This window comes from Haemorhous mexicanus, chromosome 15 (assembly GCF_027477595.1).
Source record: "Haemorhous mexicanus isolate bHaeMex1 chromosome 15, bHaeMex1.pri, whole genome shotgun sequence".
NCBI lineage: Eukaryota > Metazoa > Chordata > Aves > Passeriformes > Fringillidae > Haemorhous > Haemorhous mexicanus.
In genome coordinates this window covers 16,097,364-16,122,496 of record NC_082355.1, presented here as the reverse complement: position 1 = coordinate 16,122,496, position 25,133 = coordinate 16,097,364, and the positions used below count along the sequence as shown (strand labels likewise).

The window sequence follows — 25,133 nt, the reverse complement described above, 5'->3', positions numbered from 1 at the left end:
ACAAGAAATAACGCATCTACAAAGACTTCTCTCTCCACTTAAGTAGTCATGGTGTTCTCTTTATTTTAGTTTCACACATTTTTTCACTTTTTAATCCAACAATTATACCAATTCATAATATTATAAACTGCATAACTTCAGCACATCATAGCGTGAGGGATGCTTTCCGAGTGTTCCATGCATCACAGACATCATTCAAACAACCAGGTATTCTAGATGGGGTGGCAGTCTTTCTCTAGGGGAATGGGGTCAGTACAGTGCTCAGTACATTTCAGAGGAGAAAGGGCAAACATGACAATGCAAATGCTCTGACAAAAACACAGATAATCATGTGGGGACATCTTTCTGTTCCCTTCAAGAAACCTTGTGATTGATGAACACAAATGAAAAGACCAAACTCAACGTCTTTTTTTTAAAGTTCTTCTTGTCTCTATCTTCCAGTAATTGCCTTTTAGTATTTGTGGAGTTTTCCTTCAATGTGGCCAAAGACAATGAACATGTTCCTCCAGTTTTGTTCAGTTACAGTCAACCATACCACTGTTTGTGCTCCGGTATTTCCAAGGCAATCCTGAGGTGACAGAACAACCAAGCCCTTCTTGTAAGCCAAAGGAAAGTTTTGTTCTGCATTTTCTGGCTCTACTCTGAGCTAGATAAGGAAGATGAGACTGCTGTTGTGAAAGTGTCCAAATCAGTTCCTTCCCTGCTCAGCTGGCACTGCCTGTGTTGCAGTGGCTGGGTGGGAGCAACTCCCTGCTTCACCAGGCAGCACTGCTGAAGCTGGTATTCAGTGCCTGAATGAACAAGGAAGCTTGTCTTTTCTGTTGTAGTGAGAAAAAGTAAAGCACACAGAGCCCACATCTCAGACAGGGACATCCAGAATCCAGGGAAGAAAGGGCCTAGGGCTCATGTGACGTTGTAACTCAAAACTCACAAGTTCCTTGATTACTGAAGTACAAAAAAAGGCTTTTTGCATTTCAGTGAGGATATGACTTGTTTGGCCAACAGTGATATTAGTTATAGGTCAGAATAAAAAGGTCCTCTGTCTTGTGAGCCAGCAGGAGAAAGAAGAACACAGCTGTGAGTGCTAACCGCATACATGAAGCCTGTTAGAAATGGCAGTTAAAGAGCTGAACCAAATTCATTTAAAAAGTGAGTGAATCTTGATGTCTTGTACTTCCACCGCTGTTTTTTGGAGAGGCAGATGGTGTTTATTCTGAAAAGAGTTTTCAGAAAGTTGGGAGCTCCAAAAGCAAACTCAGATAAATTCTAGAGAAACAATTGCCACATGTTGCAGCCTGGAGCGCCGCTTCCCAAAGGCCATGAAGCCTCTGTCTGTGCATCCCCCAGCTAGTTGAAGGAAAGAGCATTGAACTGTCCTGCAGAGAGAGTGCCAGCGTTGTCTGGGGCCATGTCCTCGGTGCTGACAGGGACAGCGGGGAAATCCTGTTCCTCATCGGGGCCCTGGCCCACGGCGCAGTGCTGTGGGGGCAGGCTGGGCAGGATGGGCTTGAGGAATCTGAACTCGCTGTTGCCCGAGCCCGTTGTGAGGCTGATCTCGTAGCAATAGGGGCGGGGCAGGGTCCCTGCGGCGGCTGCATCGGCCAGGCCGCTCTGCAAGGTGTCGGCAGCATAGAGCACATGGCCGGCCTTCAGCTCCTTCCTCCGGCACACCTTGCGAGCCAGCAGGACTGCGGTGGAGATGAGGAAGAGGAGGGAGACAAAGACCAAGGCAAGGATTAAGTAGGTGGTCAGGGAGGCGTCCTGATCCTCGGTGGCCGGGCTGCCCTGAGGGAGGCGCACGTCGGAGAAGTCCTTGAGCAGGAGAGCGCTCAGAGCTGCCGTGGCTGAGAGCGGGGGCTGCCCGTTGTCTCGGACCAGCACAAGGAGCTTCTGCTTGACGCTATCTCTCTCAGTCACCGGCCTCCTCAGACGCACCTCGCCGCTCTGCAGGCCCACGGAGAAGAGCCCCGGCTCGGTGGCCCTCAGCAGGTGGTAGGAGAGCCAGGAGTTCTGTCCCGAGTCGGCATCGACGGCCACCACTTTGCTGATGAGGTAGCCCGCCTCGGCCGACACGGGCACCAGCTCGCTGGAGGCCGGGCTGCTCTCCTGGGCCGGGTAGAGCACGAGCGGGGCGTTGTCGTTCTCGTCCAGCACCACAAGGCGGACGGTGACGTTGGCCCTGAGGGGAGGAGAGCCCGCGTCAGAGGCACTGACCGTCACCTCGCTCTGCCTCAAGTGCTCGTAGTCCAGGGGCCGCAGCACAAACACGTGTCCGTTCTCCGAGTTCACCGAGATGCAGGAGCACCAGGCCCGCTCCGGCCCTTGCTCTGCTGCCAGCCAATAGGTCACCTTGGCATTCAGCCCCACGTCAGCATCTGCAGCGCTCACGGCTCCTACAAACACCGTGGCGACGTTGTTCTCACGCACGTACATGGTGTAGGAGGTCTGGTTGAAGACGGGCGCGTTGTCATTGACGTCCGAGATGTCCACGGTGAAGGTGTGCGTGGTTGTGAGAGGGGGCGAGCCCGCATCTGCTGCCGTGACCCTGAGCATGTACTGAGGGGTCTCCTCGCGGTCCAGCGCGCTCACTGTCACCAGCTCGTAGTAATTCTTATAGGCTGGCCGCAGGGAGAAGAAGAGCTGATCCTCCAGGGCACAGGAGATCTTCCCGTTGGCACCAGAATCCCGGTCCCTGACCGTGAACAGGGCAACCACCGTGCCGGGCACTGTGTTCTCGGGGAGGGGACTGCTGAAGGAACTGACCACCAGCTCTGGGGCGTTGTCATTCACATCCACCACCTCCACCAACACTTTGCAGATTGCTGATAGCCCTCCACCATCTCTGGCCCTCACACGGAGTTCATGATGCTCTGCTACCTCAAAGTCCAGAGGTTTTGTGATTTTAATTTCACCATTTGTGGGATCAATCACAAATGCTGAGTCACTCTGTCCCGCTGCCTGGCTGAGCTGATAGGAGATGTCCCCATTAACTCCTGTATCCGGATCAGTTGCCAGCACAGTGAGAATCACAGAGCCTTCTGGCATGTTTTCTAAAACCTTCCCTGTGTACACCTCCTGTGTGAAGATGGGAGCATTGTCATTTACATCTAGAATTGCAATGTGGACTTGGGTGGTGCCACTCTTGGGAGGAGAGCCCCCATCCACGGCAATAACCCTAAAACTCATCTCTTCCTGCTTCTCTCTGTCTAGTGGCTTTTCTAAGACAAGTTCAAGATATTTGTCATCCTCACTCCGACTTCCATAGGAGACAGTAAAGTACTCATTTTCTGGAGAGATGCTATATGCCTGGACTGTGTTGCTGCCAATATCGAGGTCCCGAGCACCCTCCAGCGGGAAACGTGAACCTGGCTCGCTCGTTTCCGGGATGTCAAAACTGACTCGATCCTCGGGGAAGACGGGTGAATGGTCATTGATATCGTCCAGAGTCACCTCGACCCGAAAGAACTGGAGGGGGCTGGAGAGGAGCAGCTCGAAGGGGAGCATGCAGGTGGCGGACTGGGCGCACAGCTCCTCCCGGTCCAGCCTCCCCGCCACGACGAGGCGGCCGGAGGCGCGCTCTAAGCGAAAATGCTGCCGGCCGTCCTCCGAGAGCAGGCGGGCGCGGCGAGCCGAGAGCTGCGCCGGCGTCAGCCCCGCATCCTCCGCCAGCTCGCCCACCACGGAGCCGCTTTCCGCCTCCTCGGCTACGGAGTAGCGGATGGGCTCGGCGCGAGCGAGCGGCAGCCACAGGAAAGCAGAGACAAAAAGCACTTGCCTTGCGAGCGCCATGGCGCGGCGGCGGATGCTGCGGTGTCGGTGTCGGTGTCGCGGCGGGTGTTGCGGGCGATTCCCCGCGGAGGGCGGCGAAGTGCGGGGCGGGCGCCTTCCCTCGCTGTCTGGGATTCCGGCCGGCTGTTCGTAACGCAGCCGGGGTGTGCCGGCAGCGGTGACACGGGGCAGCGCTCGCTGCCTCAGCCGCTGCCACCTCCGCCCGGCTGAGCTGTGCTGGTCTAAGGTGAAAAGAGCTGGCTCCAAGCTGAAGTGGGCTGGGCTGAGCTTGCTCGGGCTGTGGCGCTCCGGGCTCGGCCGCCTCCGCTGCCGCAGCCGCTCGGCGCCGCCTTGGCCGAGGGCACCACCCAGCGGTGCGCGCTGGGACTGCAGCCGCCGCCGCCCGCAGCCCGCGCTGCCGCTCGGCCCGGCCCGCGATGCCGAAGCCACCGGGACACCCGGCGCCAGCAACAGAACGCGGCCTTCACAAGGACAGCCTGAAGACGATTCTCAGCCCGCAACGGCTAAGCGCCTTTCTCGACAGGACAAAGTGCTCTGAGACAGGGAATTTGTAAAAGCATGGACGTGTCAATGAAGTCTCTCCTGCCTGCATCCTCACGCTGGGTGGTTATTCTACCCACCCAACTTTGCTTTATTCAAGGGATATAGTGACGAAAAGACTCGCAGAACCTTGGGAAACCTTGAAGGAGCTTTCCAGTAAAGAACGTATCTGCAAAATTTCTGTCTCCACAAAAGGAGGTATGGTCTTCCCTTTATTACACTTCTACACATTCTTTTAAATTGTTCAACTTGGTGGTTTAGCAGCTTTCAATGTTAAACTGTGTAACTTTAGCACAATATAGTGTGTGGGAGGCTTTCTGGATATTCCATGCATCTCAGACATTATTTAAACAACCAATTATTCTAGTAGGGTTGGAAGAACTTCTCAAGAGCAAACAACAAAATAATGTTCAGTACATTGCAGAGAGGAGAGGAGAAGAGAGGAAGAAAGGGCGAAAATGGGAATGCAAACCCTCTATCACAAAAGGATTTATTCCTAGAGGGACAGCCTTCTTCTCCCAAACAGAAAGAACTGAATTCAGAAACAAGAATGAGAAACAAAATTCAAAGTCCTGTTCTCAAGTCCTTCTTGTTTCTATTTTCAGAAAATGATCTTTGAAGGACATGTGACATTTTCATGCACACAAGGACAATCAATATGTGTTCATGACTCTCTAAAGCCTACCCTAAGACATCTCCTGCTGCTGTATTTCAAGACAATCTGAAGGGGACAGAACACAAAACCCACACATGGGCCAAAGGATGATTTTGTTGTGCTTTTTCCTGTTCCTGCCTGCCCTGAAGAAGATGAGATCCCTGTACTCATAGGGTCAAAACAGCCTTTTACTCTGCAGAGCTGGAATTGTCAGCATTGCAATGGCTGGACAGGACAGATTCACTGTTTCACTGGGCAGAATTACTGAAACATCTGCAGAGGCACAATGGCCATGCAGGCAGAAATACTGAGAAGAAAGTGCAACCCACAGAGCCCATGCATCTCAGGCAGAGACATCCAGAATCCCAGAAAGAAAAATGCGTTTGCAAGCAGAGCATCATGACACACCATTGAGAACCACCTTGCTTTTCTGGGAAAGGGACTTTGTGTCCTTTCAGCAAGCATGAGACCTGTCTATGCAACTGTGCCAACGAGCTGTAAAAAGAACAAGAAGTCCAAGGTCTGTTCAGACAGCAAGAGATACAAGAGAAAGGTGGAAGTGCATAAGGAAAGCCTATCAAAAGGCTGTGACAAAGGAGAAATATACCATTATCAGAGGGAGAGAATCAAAGTAACATTTTTACCTAACTTGTGTTTTTGGAGAGGAAGACAAATTTTAGTCAGACTTAGAATTTGCAGGAATTTGCCTGGCCAATAGGGAGCATATTTTCTCTCAAGAAATCATTGCTGCAGAGAGGATCGCCTCCCCACATGGGCCATGAAGCCCCTGCCTGTGCAGTCCCCAGCTAGTTGAAGGAAAGAGCGTTGAACTGTCCTGCAGAGAGAGTGCCAGCATTGTCTGGGGCCATGTCCTCGGTGCTGACAGGGACAGCGGGGAAATCCTGTTCCTCATCGGGGCCCTGGCCCAGGGCGCAGTGCTGTGGGGGCAGGCTGGGCAGGATGGGCTTGAGGAATCTGAACTCGCTGTTGCCCGAGCCCGTTGTGAGGCTGATCTCGTAGCAATAGGGGCGGGGCAGGGTCCCTGCGGCGGCTGCATCGGCCAGGCCGCTCTGCAAGGTGTCGGCAGCATAGAGCACATGGCCGGCCTTCAGCTCCTTCCTCCGGCACACCTTGCGAGCCAGCAGGACTGCGGTGGAGATGAGGAAGAGGAGGGAGACAAAGACCAGGGCAAGGATTAAGTAGGTGGTCAGGGAGGCGTCCTGATCCTCGGTGGCCGGGCTGCCCTGAGGGAGGCGCACGTCGGAGAAGTCCTTGAGCAGGAGAGCGCTCAGAGCTGCCGTGGCTGAGAGCGGGGGCTGCCCGTTGTCTCTGACCAGCACAAGGAGCTTCTGCTTGACGCTGTCTCTCTCTGTCACCGGCCTCCTCAGACGCACCTCGCCGCTCTGCAGGCCCACGGAGAAGAGCCCCGGCTCGGTGGCCCTCAGCAGGTGGTAGGAGAGCCAGGAGTTCTGTCCCGAGTCGGCATCGACGGCCACCACTTTGCTGATGAGGTAGCCCGCCTCGGCCGACACGGGCACCAGCTCGCTGGAGGCCGGGCTGCTCTCCTGGGCCGGGTAGAGCACGAGCGGTGCGTTGTCGTTCTCGTCCAGCACCACAAGGCGGACGGTGACGTTGGCCCTGAGGGGAGGAGAGCCCGCGTCAGAGGCACTGACCGTCACCTCGCTCTGCCTCAAGTGCTCGTAGTCCAGGGGCCGCAGCACAAACACGTGTCCGTTCTCCGAGTTCACCGAGATGCAGGAGCACCAGGCCCGCTCTGGCCCTTGCTCTGCTGCCAGCCAATAGGTCACCTTGGCATTCAGCCCCACGTCAGCATCTGCAGCGCTCACGGCTCCTACAAACACCGTGGCGACGTTGTTCTCACGCACGTACATGGTGTAGGAGGTCTGGTTGAAGACGGGCGCATTGTCATTGACGTCCGAGATGTCCACGGTGAAGGTCTGCGTGGTTGTGAGAGGGGGCGAGCCCGCATCTGCTGCCGTGACCCTGAGCATGTACTGAGGCGTCTCCTCGCGGTCCAGCGCGCTCACTGTCACCAGCTCGTAGTAATTCTTATAGGCTGGCCGCAGGGAGAAGAAGAGCTGATCCTCCAGGGCACAGGAGATCTTCCCGTTGGCACCAGAATCCCGGTCCCTGACCGTGAACAGGGCAACCACCGTGCCGGGCACTGTGTTCTCGGGGAGGGGACTGCTGAAGGAACTGACCACCAGCTCTGGGGCATTGTCATTCACATCTACCACCTCCACCAACACTTTGCAGATTGCTGACAGCCCTCCACCATCTGTGGCTCTCACACTGAGCTCGTGGGTTTGTGCTGCCTCAAAGTCCAGAGGTTTTTTGAGTTTAATTTCACCGGTTCTGGGATCAATCACAAACGCTGAGTCACTCTGACCAACCACTTCATTGAGCTGATAAAAGATGTCCCCATTAATTCCTGCATCGGGATCAGTTGCCAGCACAGTCAGAACCACAGAACCTTCTGGCAGGTTTTCCAGAACCTTCCCACTATAACCCTCTTGCGTGAATATGGGAGCATTGTCATTTACATCTAGAACGATAACAGAGACCTCGATGGTTCCACTTCTAGGAGGATAGCCTCCATCCAACGCAATAACACGGAAACCCATCTCTTCCTGCTCCTCTCTGTCCAGTGGCTTTTCCAATACAAGTTCAAGATATTTGTCACCATTATTCCGACTTCCATAGGAGACACTGAAATACTCGTTCTCGGGAGAGATGCTGTAAGCCTGGACTGTGTTGCTACCAATATCTAGGTCCCGAGCAACCTCCAGTGGGAAACGAGAACCTGACTCACTCGTTTCGGGGATCTTAAAGCTGACTCGATCTTCCCGGAAAACTGGCGAATGGTCATTGATATCGTCCAGAGTCACCTCGACCCGAAAGAACTGGAGGGGGCTGGAGAGGAGCAGCTCGAAGGGGAGCATGCAGGTGGCGGATTGGGCGCACAGCTCCTCCCGGTCCAGCCTCCCCGCCACGACGAGGCGGCCGGAGGCGCGCTCTAAGCGAAAATGCTGCCGGCCGTCCTCCGAGAGCAGGCGGGCGCGGCGAGCCGAGAGCTGCGCCGGCGTCAGCCCCGCATCCTCCGCCAGCTCGCCCACCACGGAGCCGCTTTCCGCCTCCTCGGCTACGGAGTAGCGGATGGGCTCGGCGCGAGCGAGCGGCAGCCACAGGAAAGCAGAGACACAAAGCACTTGCCTTGCGAGCGCCATGGCGCGGCGGCGGATGCTGCGGTGTCGGTATCGGTGTCGCGGCGGGTGTTGCGGGCGATTCCCCGCGGAGAGCGGCGAAGTGCGGGGCGGGCGCCTTCCCTCGCTGGCTGGGATTCCGGCCGGCTGTTCGTAACGCAGCCGGGGTGTACCGGCAGCGGTGACAGGGGGCAGCGCTCGCTGCCGCAGCCGCTGCCACCTCCGCCCGGCTGCTCCGTGCTGGTCTAAGGTGAAAAGAGCTGGCTCTAAGCTGAACTGGGCTGGGCTGAGCTTGCTCGGGCTGTGGCGCTCCGGGCTCGGCCGCCTCCGCTGCCGCAGCCGCTCGGCGCCGCCTTGGCCGAGGGCACCACCCAGCGGTGCGCGCTGGGACTGCAGCCGCCGCCGCCCGCAGCCCGCGCTGCCGCTCGGCCCGGCCCGCGATGCCGAAGCCACCGGGACACCCGGGGCCAGCAACGGAACGCGGCCTCAACCAGGGCAGCATAAAGACGAGGCTCAGCCGAGAAGGTGAGAAAAGCCTCATTCTTTAGCAGGAGAAATCACACTGGCATGGGCCATGATGACGTAACTGGTATGCCAATGAACACTGTACTGGCTGCATCTGCACACGCAGGAACTGTACCAACAGTGCTTCAGTCAAGGGATACATTGAGAAATAATTTCGCAGAAGTTTGGGAGGGCTTTCCCAGAAAGAACGTCTCTAAAAAGACTTCTGTCACCACAAAATCAGTCAGAGTACTCTCTTTATTTCAGTCTAACACCTTTTTTCACTTGTTAATCACTTGGTTATAGAAATTTACTATATTAAACTAAGTTCAGAACATCATAGCGTGAGGTAGGCGTTCAGAGTATTTCATGAATCACAGACATCCTTGAAATAACCAGTTACTCTAGATGGGGTGATGGTCCTTCTCTAGAGCAAAAGGCTGAGTACAGTGCTTTGTATATTTCAGAGGAGAAAGGGCAAACATGGGAATGCAGATACTCTGACACTAACACAGAAAATCATGCATGGACAGCTTTTTAGTCCCATCAAGAAGTCTTGGGATTCAGGAACAGCAATGAAAAGACCTATCTCAATGTCTCTTTTTAAGTTCTTCTTTATTCCTCATCCCAATAATACTCTTTTAATAATTGTGGAGATTTCCTTCACTGCATTCAATGACAAAGAACGTGTTTGTACCACTCTGTTCATTTACAGTCTCCCCTAAGACTTTTTGTGCTCCTGTGTTTCCAAGGCAATCCCGAGGTGACAGAACACCCAAGCCCTTCTCGTAATCCAAAGGAAGATTTTGTTGCACATTTTGTTGTATCTCTACTCTAAGCTAGATAAGGAAGATGAGACTGCTGTACCAACAGTGTCCAAATCACCTCATTCCCTTCAGAGCTGGAACTGCCTGTGTTGCACTGGCTGGGTGGGAGCAACTCCCTGCTTCACCAGGCAGCACTGCTGAAGCACCTGCAGATATTCAATGTCTGCATGGACAAATAATGAGAATGTCAAGAAAGCAAAGCACACAGAGCTCACATCTCATTCAGAGACATCCAGAACCCAGGGAAGAAAGGGCCTAATGCCAACTAGACATTGTGACTCAGTAGTCATGACTTCTTGCTTTCCTGAAGCACAAAAAGGGCTTTTTGCATTTCAGTAATGATGTGACTGGTAGGGCACCCAGTGACATTTTCTTAAAGCTCAGAATAAAAGGTTCCACTGTCTCCTCAGGCAGGAAAAGAAACAGGAGCATTGCTGTAAGTGCTAACTACACAGTTAAAGCTTGCAGGAAATGGAAGTAAAATAGTCAAACGCATTAGTAACGAAGAAAAAGAATCTTGGCTTCTTTTCCTTCCTTCTTTGTTTCTTGGATAGGCAGATCTTTATTTGGAATAGAATTTGCAGGAAATTTTTTGCAACAATTGCAAATACAGATATACTCAGGAGGAAACATTGTCATATACTGCAGGAGGGATCGTGACCACCCAAGAGCCACAAAGCCTCAGTCTGTTCCTACCCCAGCTAGTTGAAGGAAAGAGCGTTGAACTGTCCTGCAGAGAGAGTGCCAGCGTTGTCTGGGGCCATGTCCTCGGTGCTGACAGGGACAGCGGGGAAATCCTGTTCCTCATCGGGGCCCTGGCCCAGGGCGCAGTGCTGTGGGGGCAGGCTGGGCAGGATGGGCTTGAGGAATCTGAACTCGCTGTTGCCCGAGCCCGTTGTGAGGCTGATCTCGTAGCAATAGGGGCGGGGCAGGGTCCCTGCGGCGGCTGCATCGGCCAGGCCGCTCTGCAAGGTGTCGGCAGCATAGAGCACATGGCCGGCCTTCAGCTCCTTCCTCCGGCACACCTTGCGAGCCAGCAGGACTGCGGTGGAGATGAGGAAGAGGAGGGAGACAAAGACCAGGGCAAGGATTAAGTAGGTGGTCAGGGAGGCGTCCTGATCCTCGGTGGCCGGGCTGCCCTGAGGGAGGCGCACGTCGGAGAAGTCCTTGAGCAGGAGAGCGCTCAGAGCTGCCGTGGCTGAGAGCGGGGGCTGCCCGTTGTCTCTGACCAGCACAAGGAGCTTCTGCTTGACGCTGTCTCTCTCTGTCACCGGCCTCCTCAGACGCACCTCGCCGCTCTGCAGGCCCACGGAGAAGAGCCCCGGCTCGGTGGCCCTCAGCAGGTGGTAGGAGAGCCAGGAGTTCTGTCCCGAGTCGGCATCGACGGCCACCACTTTGCTGATGAGGTAGCCCGCCTCGGCCGACACGGGCACCAGCTCGCTGGAGGCCGGGCTGCTCTCCTGGGCCGGGTAGAGCACGAGCGGTGCGTTGTCGTTCTCGTCCAGCACCACAAGGCGGACGGTGACGTTGGCCCTGAGGGGAGGAGAGCCCGCGTCAGAGGCACTGACCGTCACCTCGCTCTGCCTCAAGTGCTCGTAGTCCAGGGGCCGCAGCACAAACACGTGTCCGTTCTCCGAGTTCACCGAGATGCAGGAGCACCAGGCCCGCTCCGGCCCTTGCTCGGCTGCCAGCCAATAGGTCACCTTGGCATTCAGCCCCACGTCAGCATCTGCAGCGCTCACGGCTCCTACAAACACCGTGGCGACGTTGTTCTCACGCACGTACATGGTGTAGGAGGTCTGGTTGAAGACGGGCGCATTGTCATTGACGTCCGAGATGTCCACGGTGAAGGTCTGCGTGGTTGTGAGAGGGGGCGAGCCCGCATCTGCTGCCGTGACCCTGAGCATGTACTGAGGCGTCTCCTCGCGGTCCAGCGCGCTCACTGTCACCAGCTCGTAGTAATTCTTATAGGCTGGCCGCAGGGAGAAGAAGAGCTGATCCTCCAGGGCACAGGAGATCTTCCCGTTGGCACCAGAATCCCGGTCCCGGACCGTGAACAGGGCAACCACCGTGCCGGGCACTGTGTTCTCGGGGAGGGGACTGCTGAAGGAACTGACCACCACCTCTGGGGCGTTGTCATTCACATCCACCACCTCCACCAACACTTTGCAGATTGCTGAGAGCCCCCCTCCATCTGTGGCTCTCACACTGAGGTCATGAGTTTGTGCTACCTCAAAGTCCAGAGGTTTTTTGAGTTTAATTTCACCATTTGTGGGATCAATCACAAATGCTGAATCACTCTGTCCCATGGCATGGCTGAGTTGATAGGAGATATCCCCGTTAATTCCTGCATCGGGATCAGTTGCTAGCACAGTCAGAACCACAGAGCCTTCTGACATGTTCTCCAAAACCTGCCCTTGATACACCTCCTGCGTGAAGATGGGAGCATTGTCATTTACATCTAGAATGATAATTTTCACTTCAGTAGAGCCAGTCCTTGGAGGAGAGCCCCCATCCAACGCAATAACACTGAACTCTATCTCTTCCTGCTCCTCTCTGTCTAGTGGCTTTTCCAATACAAGTTCAAGATACTTCTTGCCTGTATTGCGACTACCATAGGAGACACTAAAATACTCGTTCTCGGGAGAGATGCTGTAAGCCTGGACTGTGTTGCTACCAATATCAAGGTCCCGAGCCACCTCCAGTGGGAAAAGTGAACCCGGATCACTCTTTTCCACGATCTTAAAAGTGACTCGTTCATCGGAGAAAATTGGCGAATGATCATTGATATCCTTCACTATCACCTCGACCCGAAAGAACTGGAGGGGGTTGGAGAGCAGCAGCTCGAAGGGGAGCATGCAGGTGGCGGACTGGGCGCACAGCTCCTCCCGGTCCAGCCTCCCCGCCACGACGAGGCGGCCGGAGGCGCGCTCTAAGCGAAAATGCTGCCGGCCGTCCTCCGAGAGCAGGCGGGCGCGGCGAGCCGAGAGCTGCGCCGGCGTCAGCCCCGCATCCTCCGCCAGCTCGCCCACCACGGAGCCGCTTTCCGCCTCCTCGGCTACGGAGTAGCGGATGGGCTCGGCGCGAGCGAGCGGCAGCCACAGGAAAGCAGAGACACAAAGCACTTGCCTTGCGAGCGCCATGGCGCGGCGGCGGCGGATGCTGCGGTGTCGGTATCGGTGTCGCGGCGGGTGTTGCGGGCGATTCCCCGCGGAGAGCGGCGAAGTGCGGGGCGGGCGCCTTCCCTCGCTGGCTGGGATTCCGGCCGGCTGTCCGTAACGCAGCCGGGGTGTGCCGGCAGCGAGTGACACGGGGCAGCGCTCGCTGCCGCAGCCGCTGCCACCTCCGCCCGGCTGAGCTGTGCTGGTCTAAGGTGAAAAGAGCTGGCTCTAAGCTGAACTGGGCTGGGCTGAGCTTGCTCGGGCTGTGGCGCTCCGGGCTCGGCCGCCTCCGCTGCCGCAGCCGCTCGGCGCCGCCTTGGCCGAGGGCACCACCCAGCGGTGCGCGCTGGGACTGCAGCCGCCGCCGCCCGCAGCCCGCGCTGCCGCTCGGCCCGGCCCGGGATCCCGAACCCGTAGCGGGGGCTCGTCCTCTTCCAGTCTTCTCCGTTCCCTTGCCTGAGCTCGCGATCTGGTGTGCTCTTTTCCAGCTATTTGCGCGTCTGCAGCTTTTAAGAAACGCGGCGGCAAGAGCGGCTCAACTATTTTCCAGAGCAGAATGAGGGAGAGGCTGATCTCGGAGGGACTGAGCCGCCTTCCACGGCATGAGAAACCGGCCTGGGGCCTAAAGAGGGAGATTACTCCTATAACAGCAGGGAACGACACTACAACTACTGGGGAATCTCAGGCTGAGGACGGGGAACGGAGGTAAGTTCCAGCATGGCTCAGGCTTGGCCACGCACGGCTACTGGCCAGTCTTGCGGCTAAAAGGGAGGAGTGGCTGCGCTCCCTGCCTGGGCTTCCCGGTCGCTGGCAGGCTGCGAGCGGCGTAGCGGCTCCTCGTCCTTGTCCAGCCCCGCCTCAGGATTTCTGTGAAGGCTGGGCAGGATGGGCCTCAAGAACTGCAATTCGCTCCTCCCCGAGCCGCTGGTCAGACTCATTTCGTAGCGGTAAGCCGGCGACAGAATGCCAGTGCTGCCCACGCCCACGCCGTCGCTGGCGAAACCTTCGTCCCCGTAGCAGCTGGGAGAGGGAGGAGGAAGTTCTGCCCGGACGCGAGCTTTGCAGAGCGTGTTCGCCGTTAAGACCAGGACGGACAAGAGGAAAAGTGACGAGACGCAGACCAGGGAGCCGATGAGATAAGTGGTGAGCATTTCCTCCTCGGCCACCTGCGGCTGCTGTCCGCCTGCGGGATCGTGACCAAGCTGGTGGAAAGCATCGGAGAAATCGTCCACCAGTGCCACGGCGAGGGTGGCGGTGGCAGAGCGCGGCGGCAGCCCGCGGTCCCGCACCAGCACGATGAGCCTCTGCCGGGCCGCGTCCCTCTCTGTCACGGCCCGCGCCGTGCGCACCTCGCCGCTGTGCAGCCCCACGCGGAACAGCCCCGGCTCCGTGGCCTTGGCCAGCTCGTAGGACAGCCACGCGTTCTGCCCCGCGTCCGCGTCCACCGCCACCACCTTGGCCACCAGATAGCCGGACGGTGCCCAGCGCGGCACCAGCTCTCCGGCCGCGCTGCTCTCGGGGGCCGGGTGCAGCAGCACGGGCGCGTTGTCGTTCTCGTCGTGCACGACGATGTGCAGCACGGCCTGGGCGCTGAGCGGCGGGGAGCCGCCATCGGCTGCGCGCACCGTCACCTCGAAGGCGCGCACCTTCTCGTAGTCCAGCGGGCGCAAAGTCCGGACGGTTCCACTCTCCGCGTCCACTGACACGAGTGATGCGGCGGCGAGGGTGCCCGCCGGTGGCGGCACTAGCGAGTATCTCACGCGGGCGTTTTCTCCCGCGTCAGGGTCCGTGGCACTGAGGCTGCCCAGGCTCCTCCCCGCGGGTTCGTTTTCGCTCATTACCATGGTGTAAATGGCCTGGGTGAAGGTGGGTGCATTGTCGTTCACATCCAAGAGCCGCACGAGCAGGGTTTTGGATGCCGAAAGGGCGGGGGAGCCCTCGTCTCGAGCTCGTACCGTCACGTTGTATTCCTCCACCTGCTCCCGGTCCAGCGTCTCTGAGGTCACCAGCGCGTACGCGTCGGCTGCCAGCAGCGTGATCCTGAAGGGTTGCTCTCCCGTCAGCTCGCAGGTCGTCCTGCCATTGTCCCCCGAGTCCCGGTCCCGCACGTTGAAGAGGGCTACCACGGTGTTCGGAGGGGCGGCTTCGGAGAGGGTGCTGGTGAGCGAGGTGATGATCACCTCGGGGGCATTATCGTTCACGTCCTTCACCTGCACCTCCACATTGCAATGCGTGGACAGGCCCCCTCCATCTGTGGCTTGGACGTCTATCTCGTAGCTCTTTTTTTTTTCATAATCCAAAGGCTTTTTGAGTCGAATCTGGCCTGTCTCTGGGTTTATTTTAAACGTTTGGAGATTTTCTTCTGAATTTTGAACTATGGAGTACACTATTTCTCCATTCGTTCCCGCGTCTAAATCGCTAGCAGACACTACCACCACTGTGGTGTCCTCTGAGCTATTTTCCAATACAGAGACTTTATACAGACTCTGAGTAAATACAGGGCTGTTGTCGTTTATATCAAGGACTACCACGCGGATTAAAGCTGTGCCAGACCGCGGTGGATTCCCACCATCCACAGCCCTGATGCTGAAAGCAACTTCTGCCTGCTGCTCTCGGTCCAGAGCTCGATCCAACACCAGCTCGGCGTACTTCCTGCCGTCACTCCGCCGCCGGGTGTAGACAAGGAAATACTCGTTCGAGCTGATACTATAATGCTGAAGGCTATTGTTCCCCGCGTCTGGATCGTGAGCGCTTTCCAACAAAAACCGAGTCCCCGGCATTGCTGATTCCGGGATCTTTAAAACAATCTCTTTATTTAGGAACACAGGAGCATGATCATTTATGTCGGTGAGTCTTACCTCAGCTCGGAAGGACTGCAGTGGGCTCTGCAGCAGCACCTCAAAACGCACCAAGCAGGGCTCGCTCTGTCCACACAGCTCTTCCCGGTCCATTTGCTCTCTCACCACCAAATCCCCGGTGTGCTGGTTCAGCTGTAAATACTGCTTTTCTCCTTCAGGAACGACTCGAGCCTGACGGGCCAATAATTCCTCACCGGTTAGTCCCAAATCCTTAGCGATATTCGCCACAAAAGAGCCTCTCTCGGCCTCTTCGGGCACAGAGTACCGAGCAGTTTCTGCTCTCATCCCCGAGACGCAGAGGACAAGGATCAGAGCCACCGCTCGCCCCGGGAGCGGTTCCTCGCTCTTCCTCGGCTTCATTCCCTTCCAGAGACCCGATGTCCCCTCCTGTAAGCTGGATGGAGCTGCCGATACAGCCTGCCGACCCCCGAGCGGGGCAGCCCGAGATGGTGCAGCCCCGCCCTCCCGAATCGCGGGGGCGGCGGAACTCTGGAGCTGCGCGGAGCTCCCGCGGTCAGCAGCGGCACCAGGCGGCCAAGCTGCAGAAGGATTCGAAGATTTCCCAGCGCAAAGCCTGGAAAGCAGAGATTTACGGCTCGTTTTCTCCCTTCCTAGGTCAAAGCATAGAGATTGAAATGTCCATACAACCGTATTCAAAGTATGGCCACTGGCTGAATGAGCAATGCCTCTGTTTGCCTTCTACTTCAAAATGGAGTTTGTTTAAAGCTGGGTTTTTCCTTTTGTTTTGGTTCCCCCTCCCTTCCCCGTGGTAGGAACGCTTTGAATAAATGACTCTCCGACTGCTCAGCTGGAACAGCTGTGTATTGTTACAGGCGTCCAGCCAGCAGGTGAGGTGGTCTTTTAACCGCGGCAGCAATCGCCAGAGTCGTTCTCGGAGTGGACAGAGATTGTTCCCGCAGTTCATGACCTCTCCTGCTGGGAGCCTTTGGGAATGGACAGCATCTCAGACCTCAGCTCCACTCAGAAAAAACTCCTCCGCCTTGCTCCGACTTCTGAGTCCGTCTTATTTCCCATGTCGTTCTGACTTCCCCTGCATTAATTCCACTCCAAATGCACGGATTTATTCCCGAAATTTTGCTCTAGAGTTGGCTTTTTCCTCGGCTATGACTGTGGCAAGTGATCTCGAGACAGCACACTCACCGAGGGAGTTCCAAGCAGATTTTATTGTTTTCTAACATCACTCATTTGACTCTTTAAAATGGTTAAACGATAGGAATTATCACATTACCTTATAGTTTAATAGTGACGAAAGAAACCCGGAAAGCTTCTTAGCACCCTATATTCTACAGTGTCCTAAGCTAATTGTAAATGGCTTCGTCTATTTTACTGAAAAAACACAAACAATACTTTTAAATATCTTGGTTTTTTAAAACCGTGAAATAGTATTTTCAACTTTATGGAACAAAAGAAAGGAAGAAAGAATACACGGCTCAAAGCCCACTCTTTACCATTAGGAGAGCCTGTAAACTCCTGGTCAAATATGCCAAGTGTGCCAATGCCAGCAGTTCAAAATGTAAACAGCTTCTGCTTATTTTCTAAGAAATTCCTTTGCAAGCACCACTTTATTTTGCATAATATCTTTTTCGCCTGTTGTTGAATACACGGCAGAAAATTAAGATATTATTACAAAGCTCTCTCCATAAAAAGAAAGAAACAAACAAAGCATGAAAGGAAACCCCCAAGAGAAGGTGGTATAACAAGAAGTTGAAGATCTGCTGCCAGTTTTCAGTATTTCTCGAAGTATGCAGAAGCAGTAGCATTCTCACAATCATACATTATCATGTATGATGATTATTGATTATTATGATAATAGTTGATTATTATGTAATTAACATGCAGCACAGTTCTCCTCCATCGACGGCACAATTACAAAATACCTACATGAATAAAGTACTGCTCAAGGGGAAAGTACTCTCACAGAGAAGGCTTCATCTCCCTGGTACTTTAAAGGGAAGTGTTTGGTCTCTTTGTTCCCTTTTCCCTGTGAGGACAGACAAACTTGTCTTTCTCTTATTGATGGGCAAGCCAAGGGTTTTGCTCAGAACTGACATTCAGCTCCAGCTCCCTGTTTGCAGGGCAAACTGCACCTGCAGCTCTGGGCCCTGTATCTTCAGAGAAGGGAGCACTGCCCTGCAAAGAACAGAGAAAGCAGTTGTCACATGGATTGAAGGAAAGCAGGAGTCACCGAGAAGCTTAGAGGATGTGTCTTACACCAGTGCCTGTGTCACACCCCTCCTCTCCACCGGGAGCCAAAGAGAAAGCAGCACTTGGTGGATCTCTGACCTGAATAGAGAACACCTGAAGTGAGAAACCATCCTCCAAAATGGTACTATTGCAAAACCTTAATGAGTCTCTATAAAACTTTGATGAATTTTGAGTAATTCGAAATGTTGACAGCCCCAAACAAAAACCACTTTCTCACAAACTGTAAATGCAGTTTAATGTTGATATATCAAGAAGGGTCCTTGTCTTCCCTGAGGCTACTGTGATTCTGACACTCTGCAGTAAAGTGAGTGCAAGTGGTGGTTATGAAATACGAAACTATTAACTGACACTGATGGTGTTTGTGTTTCTCCAACCTCTTATATATTCATCATCCTGTCTACTGTGAAATGCTAGATGGATCCTTGGACACTCTCCATGAAGTCCCCACAGAATCCCATACTAAGAGGTGACTGACTGATAACCACAGTTTTCTGGCCAACACTATCCATGCAAGTCACAAAAACATAAAGGAATTATATGGTAGAGGTTCCCATCTCCATAGGCTCCAGCAGTTTGTAAGACAGCTTGAGTTCAGGACTGCCACCACCCTGGTGACTGCACAGGGCAGCACCGAGCACCAGCTCCCAACAGCAGGGCAGGGGACATAGTTGGTGTCACTCTTTGCACAGCTGTCCCTGAAGTACCATCTGGACAGGCCACTACTTTCCCACTACTGTCACCTCCGGGTGGACGTATCCCTAGGAATGGTGTCATTCCTGCTCCAGGTCCCTACAGGCTCTACACAGTGCGTGGGCAGGACCCACATGTCTGTAGGCACACGGTGTGTGGCAATTGGGAGTGGGGCTGGGTCCCAGCCTCAACCCCAAGGGGTACAGCCGTGCAGGACAGGTGAACAGTATTTAAGGTAATGAGACCTGGCATGCCCAGGTGCCAACCACCATAAGGTAGAGAGGATGCACAGGTGCAATGCATGAACATGAAGGGTATAAAAGGCTGGGCTAAAGAACAAGAAAAGCACAGGCTTGGAGTCTTCTGGAGTAGTATGGGGTTGTGATTGAAGCCTTCTGAAACTGTATGGTGATACTCTGTGTGTTGTGGCCATCTCTACCTGTACTTTTCAGCTTCTCATGGCCTAACTCCTCCCCTTTGAAGTGACACCAAAGACTTGATCTATCACAAATATTCAGCATATACGGGCCCAGCTGCCCAGAGAGGTGGTGAGTGCCCCACCCATGGAAATATCCAAGGTCAGGTTAGATGGAGCGGTGAGCAACCTGATCTAGTTGAAAGTATCCATGCTCAGTGCATGAGGGTTTGGACTTAACAGCTTTTAAAGGTCCATTCCAACCCAAAATGTTCTATCCTTCTCTGACGCAGAGAGGCGTGGTTAGTCAGCATTTGGGGAGCAGCTGAGCCCTGCTGGATCCTCCTGGGAAGCCTCTCCAGCAGTTCTGAGACCCCTTCCGTCATCTCCTCCCACCCAGGGACTCCTCCACTAGCACTTCTGCAGCTTCAATAGTGCTGGCTCCCAGGGCTTGTCACACCTCCCTCCCTCCCTCCTGCCCGATGGCCCTGTCAGTCCCTCACCTGCGCAGCCCAGTCGCCCTCGGCCCCGAGGTTGGCCGCATCCTGCGAGCACACCGAGCTCCGCTGCTCGCCGGGCCCGGGGGGCAGCCCGGCGGGGAAGCAGGGGAAGAGCGGCCTGAGGAAACGGAACTCGCTGTTGACGGTGCCGGCGGCGAAGCAGACGTCGTACACGTAGCTGCGGGGCAGGGAGCCCGCGCTGCTCTCCGTGGCAGTCGTCGGGAACGTGGGCAAAGTCTCCGTCTCTCTCCGCCTGGCCCGCCGCACCTTCACTACGGCGGCGGCCACCGCGGTGGCGAGGAACAGCGCCGACACGCAGACCAGGGAGGCGATGAGGTACAGAGTAAGCGGCCCGTCGGGCTCGGCGGCCGGTGCCTCCTCGCTCACCCGTAAATAGGCTTCGGAGAAGCCGTCCACCAGTGTCACGGCGAGGGTGGCGGTGGCAGAGCGCGAGGGCTGCCCGCGGTCCCGCACCAGCACGATGAGCCTCTGCCGGGCCGCGTCCCTCTCTGTCACGGCCCGCGCCGTGCGCACCTCGCCGCTGTGCAGCCCCACGCGGAACAGCCCCGGCTCCGTGGCCTTGGCCAGCTCGTAGGACAGCCACGCGTTCTGCCCCGCGTCCGCGTCCACCGCCACCACCTTGGCCACCAGGTAGCCGGACGGTGCCCAGCGCGGCACCAGCTCTCCGGCCGCGCTGCTCTCGGGGGCCGGGTGCAGCAGCACGGGCGCGTTGTCGTTCTCGTCGCGCACGGCGATGTGCAGCACGGCCTGGGCGCTGAGCGGCGGGGAGCCGCCGTCGGCTGCGCGCACCGTCACCTCGAAGGCGCGCACCTTCTCGTAGTCCAGCGGGCGGAGGATATAAACATCCCCGTTTTCAGCGTTGACTGACACTTCGGGCTGCTCTTTGCCCTCCTGCCGCACCAATGCGTAATTCACACGGGCATTTATTCCTGCGTCAGGGTCCGTGGCCTTCATGCTGCCGATGCGGAGCATGGGGCTGTTGTTTTCCGTGACAGACATGGTGTAAACCTCCTGGGTGAACTCTGGGGGGTTGTCGTTCACATCCGATATCTGCACGAAGATGCTTTCCTGAGAGCTCAGCCGCTTCCTGCCCCAGTCCGTGGCTGTGATGGTGATGTTATACTCCGCCGTCCTCTCCCTGTCTAGAGCCGCGTTTGTTCTCAGTTCGTAGTAATTATCAAAAGTGGGGGTGAGACTGAACGGCAAGTCCCCGTCGATGGAACACTCCGTCCTGCCGTTGTCCCCGGAGTCCCGGTCCCGCACACTGAACAGAGCCACCACGGTGCGTGGCGGGGCGTCCTCGGGAATGGAGGCGCTGAGGGAGGTGAGCGCTATCTCCGGGGCGTTGTCATTCACGTCCAGGACCTCCACCTGCACTTTGCAATGCGCATATAGCCCTCCGCCGTCAGTAGCTTTCACCACCATAGTGTGGGATTTTGCTTCCTCAAAATCCAGCTTGCCAGCGACTCGTATTTCACCGGTGGTCGGGTTCAGCTGGAAGAGCTGCCGGGATCGCTCTGATGTCTGGGTGAAGGCATAACGAACCTCCCCGTTGGACCCTTCGTCAGGATCCGCGGCAGCGACTCTGACCACCAGCTGCTCCAGGGGGCTGTTCTCAGCCAGGCGCACCTCGTAGGTCTCCCTTTCGAAGACCGGGATGTTGTCATTGGCATCCAGCACCACGATCCGGACCTGAGCCGTGCCCGACCTGGGTGGTGACCCCCCGTCGGTGGCGGTCAGAAGTAAATTCAGCTCTCCTTGCTCTTCACGATCAAGCTGGCGCTGTAGGACAAGTTCCAGGTATTTTACTCCATCTTTCGCTGTTCCAATAGCGAGGGAGAAATGAGGATTGGGCGCAAGGCTGTAGTTCTGCAAACCGTTAATGCCCACGTCCTTGTCCTGAGCACTTTCCAGGGGAAAACGGGAGCCAGGAGATGCTGTTTCCAGAATTTTTAAAACCCTCTCCTTCTCCGGGAACACGGGCGAGTTGTCGTTTACGTCACGAACTTCCACCTCCCCTCGGATAAGCTGCAATGGATTTTCAAAGAATATCTTAAAGACGAGCGTGCAGGTATCGCTCTGAGGACAGATCTCCTCTCGGTCCAGCGATTCCTTCGCCGTCAGGACTCCGGTGTTTTGATTGAGCCGGAAAAGCTGCTCGTTCCCTTCGGACACAACGCGGGCTTTGCGAGCCGCAAGCTGGCTCAGAGGAACCCCCAGGTCCTTGGCGATATTGGCGACAAAGGAGTCCCTCTCCATTTCCTCCGGCAGGGAGTAGCGGAGGGTTTCAGCCCCGCTCTGACACACGCAAACACACAGAATAAGCAAGATCGCTTGCCTCTTTCTGTCTCCGCTCCGTCTCCCGCAGGCCATCTCTCTCCAAAAAAGCCATCCACAGTCCTCGGCGGCTCCCAGCATTTTTTAGTAGCGTCCGAAAATGAGCGCTGTGGGCCAGCAATCCTGGGGTGAAGGAATCTGGAAGCCCCCGAGTGCTCTGACTCCTTTGCGAGCAGCTCAGCTCGCACGGCTTTTTTGTCTCCCTGTGTCTGGAAACCCGGGGCGGACAGAGGAACGCTCCGGTCCGCGGCCAACATCCCCACCCAGCGTCGGAAGGGGGAATATTTCCTCTCCATCGGGGCAGCGCCGCTGGCTCCGGGTTTGCTGCTTCAACCCGCACTCTTTGTGCCAAAGAGGAAAAAAGAGGTGCGGTGTAAAAGCTCTCCTCTCTCAGAAGTGGGATCCCTGCCCACACACAGAGCTCTGCTCTGGGTATCACATCCCAACTCGCAACAACGAACTCTTCATACACAGCTTCTGGTTTGCTTTGTGTAGACACGGCGAGTTCCACTGCCACAGAAGAGATTTTCCTTCTCTTCTCCAGTTGTTCATCAGCAAAGGGCGATTAGCAAGTGGGACGAGTCAGAGAAGTTAGTGAAAATAAGAGCTGGTGCCAGAGAGCTGACGAGGAATTGTCCCTAAGTAAAAGTTTCATTATCACCACAGCTCGCCATCACAGCAGGATGACAAAGCTGTCCTAGGACACATCATCCTAATGCTGTTCTTTTCTTTCTGGGTATCACAACTCGCCCGAATTTTACACTTCTATATGGGAAAAAAGTGCTAAACTTGAAGTCCTGTGTCCGCCTTAGGATGTATGGCCAAGAGCCGGTTAATACGGAAGGCAAGGAAACAAACAGGGAGCTCCTAAATTAAACTCCTCGATACACAAACGCTAACGAGGAGCTAACGGAGACAATAGCAAAGATAAAGCTCTCACCACACTAATTGCCAGGCCATTAAAAGAATAATTGAAACGTAGACCTCAGAGGTTCAACAAAAAACTCTGTAAAAGATAAAGGAAAAGAAAAAAGTTCTAAAGATTCTCACGGATTATCAGGAAAAAATGTAATGGAAGAGAACGAATTGATTATGAGGTGTTTGAGAGGGGCTCCAGGAATTTGCAAGGCTTATTGTGAGAGATGATTAGAGGTAAAATCAAACTCGCTAAGAGGTGGATGTCTACAGCAGACCTGGTAGGAACAACCGTGGGAAAACGGAGGTGGAAGGGGATATCGAGGGGTTCTGAGCACAGTCGGGTACTGTGGGGCAGAATTCGTGCCGGAAATCGGATAAAAACCTCAGGGTCAGGCAGGCCCCGAAGACAGATTGACACCTGGACTGCTTCTGTGTCAAATGCACTGAGGATGTTCACAGCTGCCTGCGAGCCCAGCCCAGCCTTTCTCTTAAGAGAATTAAAAAATGAAGGAGGGAACAAAATAGTGCTCGCATTATTTACCTGTGTCTCGAGCATTTTTAATTCGGATTTTACTATAAAAGAAACTACGCTATTAAAAAATATTATACAGTATCATAACCCTCTTGGGTTTGACACCTTTTCTTTAATTTCCTAGAGGTTTTCCCCTTATTTTAGTTTGCTAAAAAGAGTGACGCTGTCAAACAATACTCAAGAGGTCAAGTCCTAGAAATTCTCTGATGTCTTCATTTGTTTTAAAGTAAAAACTTCGTAACCATTAGGGTTGTTTCAGGATTCCCGGAAACTTTAGCTACTAAAAGATCTTGCACGAACGAAGTGATTTTCGGCGACTTTCTCTTATCACCCCTTGACTTGGACGCGTGATAAGATCTAAACCACTGACATACATCAAAGGGCAGCTCCTCTTTTCTTCCCTTCCAGGGCACGTCCATCTCTCGAGCTGCGGTCATTGTCACCAACAGAGAACTCAAACCGTAGGCCAAGCACAGCAGCAGATGTGCTGAAAAAGTGGCTTCTCTCTTTTTTTTTTTTTTTTTGGCCACGCAAAACCAACCGTGACACCGGTAATCCACTTGCTTTGCGCCTGTTTTTTCACCTCCTAGGGGGAAATGTGTATTTCCTTCTACTTATCCTAATCTTTGGCATCTCTTTGCAGCACTGGGAAAGACACAGACCGAGAAGAGCTTCCACAGACATTTCCTACCTGAGTGCAGGAGCTCAATTATTGTTGCTGCCATCATTTCAGCAAGGAAATTGTGTTCTTCAGCTTCAGGTGTAAGGGGAACTGTGATCCCTGACGGAGCTCTTGGCTGTGGCAATATCTTTGCTCATCAGAAGATGCTGCTTTTCCACCCATGTTTATATTCTTTCAGAGTATATTCAGAATTCTTTTGGAGAAATGAAAAAGGGTCACTTACCGTGCAGCACTAGAGAGACAATGCTGGTCTTTTCCTTTGGGTCACAACAGTGAAATGGATGGGTATTAATTAAAAAAAAAGAAGTTTGAACACTGCCGGACGGAGGCACATTGTATTTTAGGACAAACGAAGGAACTCTGCCCATAATAAGAAAGATTTGCATAAATGTGCCAAAGAATTCACTTATCTCCTCGGGCATACAGTGATATTGCAGGCTTCCTCATCTTTTGTTTTACTGATGACATCTTTATCCTAAGAAGAACCAAAAAAACAGTCCTCTTCACTCTGTCATTTAAAACTTCATGCTGGAAAAGCATTACAGAAGGATATCCTGCTCAGTTCCTGGTGTGGCTCCGTGTTTTTGAACACAACCGTGCTAAAAGAAAATTCTGCCCGCACTTGAAGCCTGAGCAATTTCCATTTCCAAAATCCTTCCAGGTCTTTCATCTGGGAATTCAGCTCCGCTGAATGAAATCTCAGCCATCCCATGCCCGGTTTTGTGGTCCCCCCGGATAAAGGCTTCTTCTCCATCCCTGCTGCCACTGTCCGCTCCCCTCCAGCACCCCCTGAGGACAGGGTGGCTTGGGAGGAGGCTGCAGAACAGAACAACAGACACTTCCCTGAGTCACAGCGTTTTCCTGTGAATAAAAAGGACGGACCAACACTCCCGACCTCTCCTTCCCGGACAGCTCCCAGGATGGATTTCTTCTTCCGTCTCTGTAACAGTCAGGCTGCACCCCGAATTCCCGGCTATCCCGCGGAACTGGGGCCGGAGCTCTCAGCCGGCTGCAAACGTGAGGAAAGCTGGGAGAATCATTCCCAACCTTCTGGCTCTCGGTTGTGTTGTAAACACCACGGGTACCTGTTCTGAGGCTCAGAGACACACACCATCCTCCTCCCTCTGTCTGCAGTCGGAGCAGCGAGTGCTTTCCCCATCAGTCGGTTAAAAGCAGACATTTATTTCTTTCGGTAGTAACTCTGCTTACCAACCAAGCGACCCTGAGCTACCCCAGCCCTCCGGTGAAATCGTC

At 54.6% G+C, this 25,133-nt stretch overlaps 5 protein-coding genes across 5 annotated transcripts; all 5 read right to left on the bottom strand.

Annotated features, from left to right (window-relative positions):
• Nucleotides 1-26: 26 nt before the first annotated feature.
• LOC132334317 (protocadherin beta-15-like) lies at nucleotides 27-3,789 on the bottom strand. Its single transcript, XM_059860280.1, has one exon. The coding sequence runs from the start codon at nucleotides 3,787-3,789 to the stop codon at nucleotides 1,348-1,350; it is 2,442 nt and encodes an 813-aa protein (XP_059716263.1). The 3' UTR covers nucleotides 27-1,347.
• A 640-nt stretch (nucleotides 3,790-4,429) lies between these two features.
• On the bottom strand, nucleotides 4,430-8,453 carry LOC132334315 (protocadherin beta-15-like). The gene has a single exon (XM_059860278.1). It carries the CDS (start codon nucleotides 8,230-8,232, stop codon nucleotides 5,791-5,793), a length of 2,442 nt encoding a protein of 813 aa, XP_059716261.1. The 5' UTR covers nucleotides 8,233-8,453; the 3' UTR covers nucleotides 4,430-5,790.
• A 499-nt stretch (nucleotides 8,454-8,952) lies between these two features.
• Nucleotides 8,953-12,936, bottom strand: LOC132334326 (protocadherin beta-4-like). Its single transcript, XM_059860287.1, has one exon. It carries the CDS (start codon nucleotides 12,680-12,682, stop codon nucleotides 10,241-10,243), a length of 2,442 nt encoding a protein of 813 aa, XP_059716270.1. The 5' UTR covers nucleotides 12,683-12,936; the 3' UTR covers nucleotides 8,953-10,240.
• Nucleotides 12,937-13,104: 168 nt separating this feature from the next.
• Nucleotides 13,105-15,982, bottom strand: LOC132334276 (protocadherin beta-16-like). The gene has a single exon (XM_059860211.1). It carries the CDS (start codon nucleotides 15,916-15,918, stop codon nucleotides 13,462-13,464), a length of 2,457 nt encoding a protein of 818 aa, XP_059716194.1. The 5' UTR covers nucleotides 15,919-15,982; the 3' UTR covers nucleotides 13,105-13,461.
• A 741-nt stretch (nucleotides 15,983-16,723) lies between these two features.
• Nucleotides 16,724-21,961, bottom strand: LOC132334275 (protocadherin beta-15-like). Its single transcript, XM_059860209.1, has 2 exons — nucleotides 19,393-21,961; nucleotides 16,724-17,709 (listed from the first exon to the last, which is right to left on the bottom strand). The coding sequence occupies exons 1-2, from the start codon at nucleotides 21,826-21,828 to the stop codon at nucleotides 17,590-17,592; spliced, it is 2,556 nt and encodes an 851-aa protein (XP_059716192.1). The 5' UTR covers nucleotides 21,829-21,961; the 3' UTR covers nucleotides 16,724-17,589.
• Between the last annotated feature and the right edge of the window lie 3,172 nt (nucleotides 21,962-25,133).

Coding starts and splice junctions, on each gene's coding strand:
- LOC132334317 (XM_059860280.1), bottom strand. CDS start 3,789: ATGGCGCTCGCAAGGCAAGTGCTTTTTGTCTCTGCTTTCCTGTGGCTG.
- LOC132334315 (XM_059860278.1), bottom strand. CDS start 8,232: ATGGCGCTCGCAAGGCAAGTGCTTTGTGTCTCTGCTTTCCTGTGGCTG.
- LOC132334276 (XM_059860211.1), bottom strand. CDS start 15,918: ATGAAGCCGAGGAAGAGCGAGGAACCGCTCCCGGGGCGAGCGGTGGCT.
- LOC132334275 (XM_059860209.1), bottom strand. CDS start 21,828: ATGCTGGGAGCCGCCGAGGACTGTGGATGGCTTTTTTGGAGAGAGATG. Junction 17,710..19,392: donor AGGGCGACTGGGCTGCGCAG/GTGAGGGACTGA, acceptor TGTTCTTTGCAG/GGCAGTGCTCCCTTCTCTGA.
- LOC132334326 (XM_059860287.1), bottom strand. CDS start 12,682: ATGGCGCTCGCAAGGCAAGTGCTTTGTGTCTCTGCTTTCCTGTGGCTG.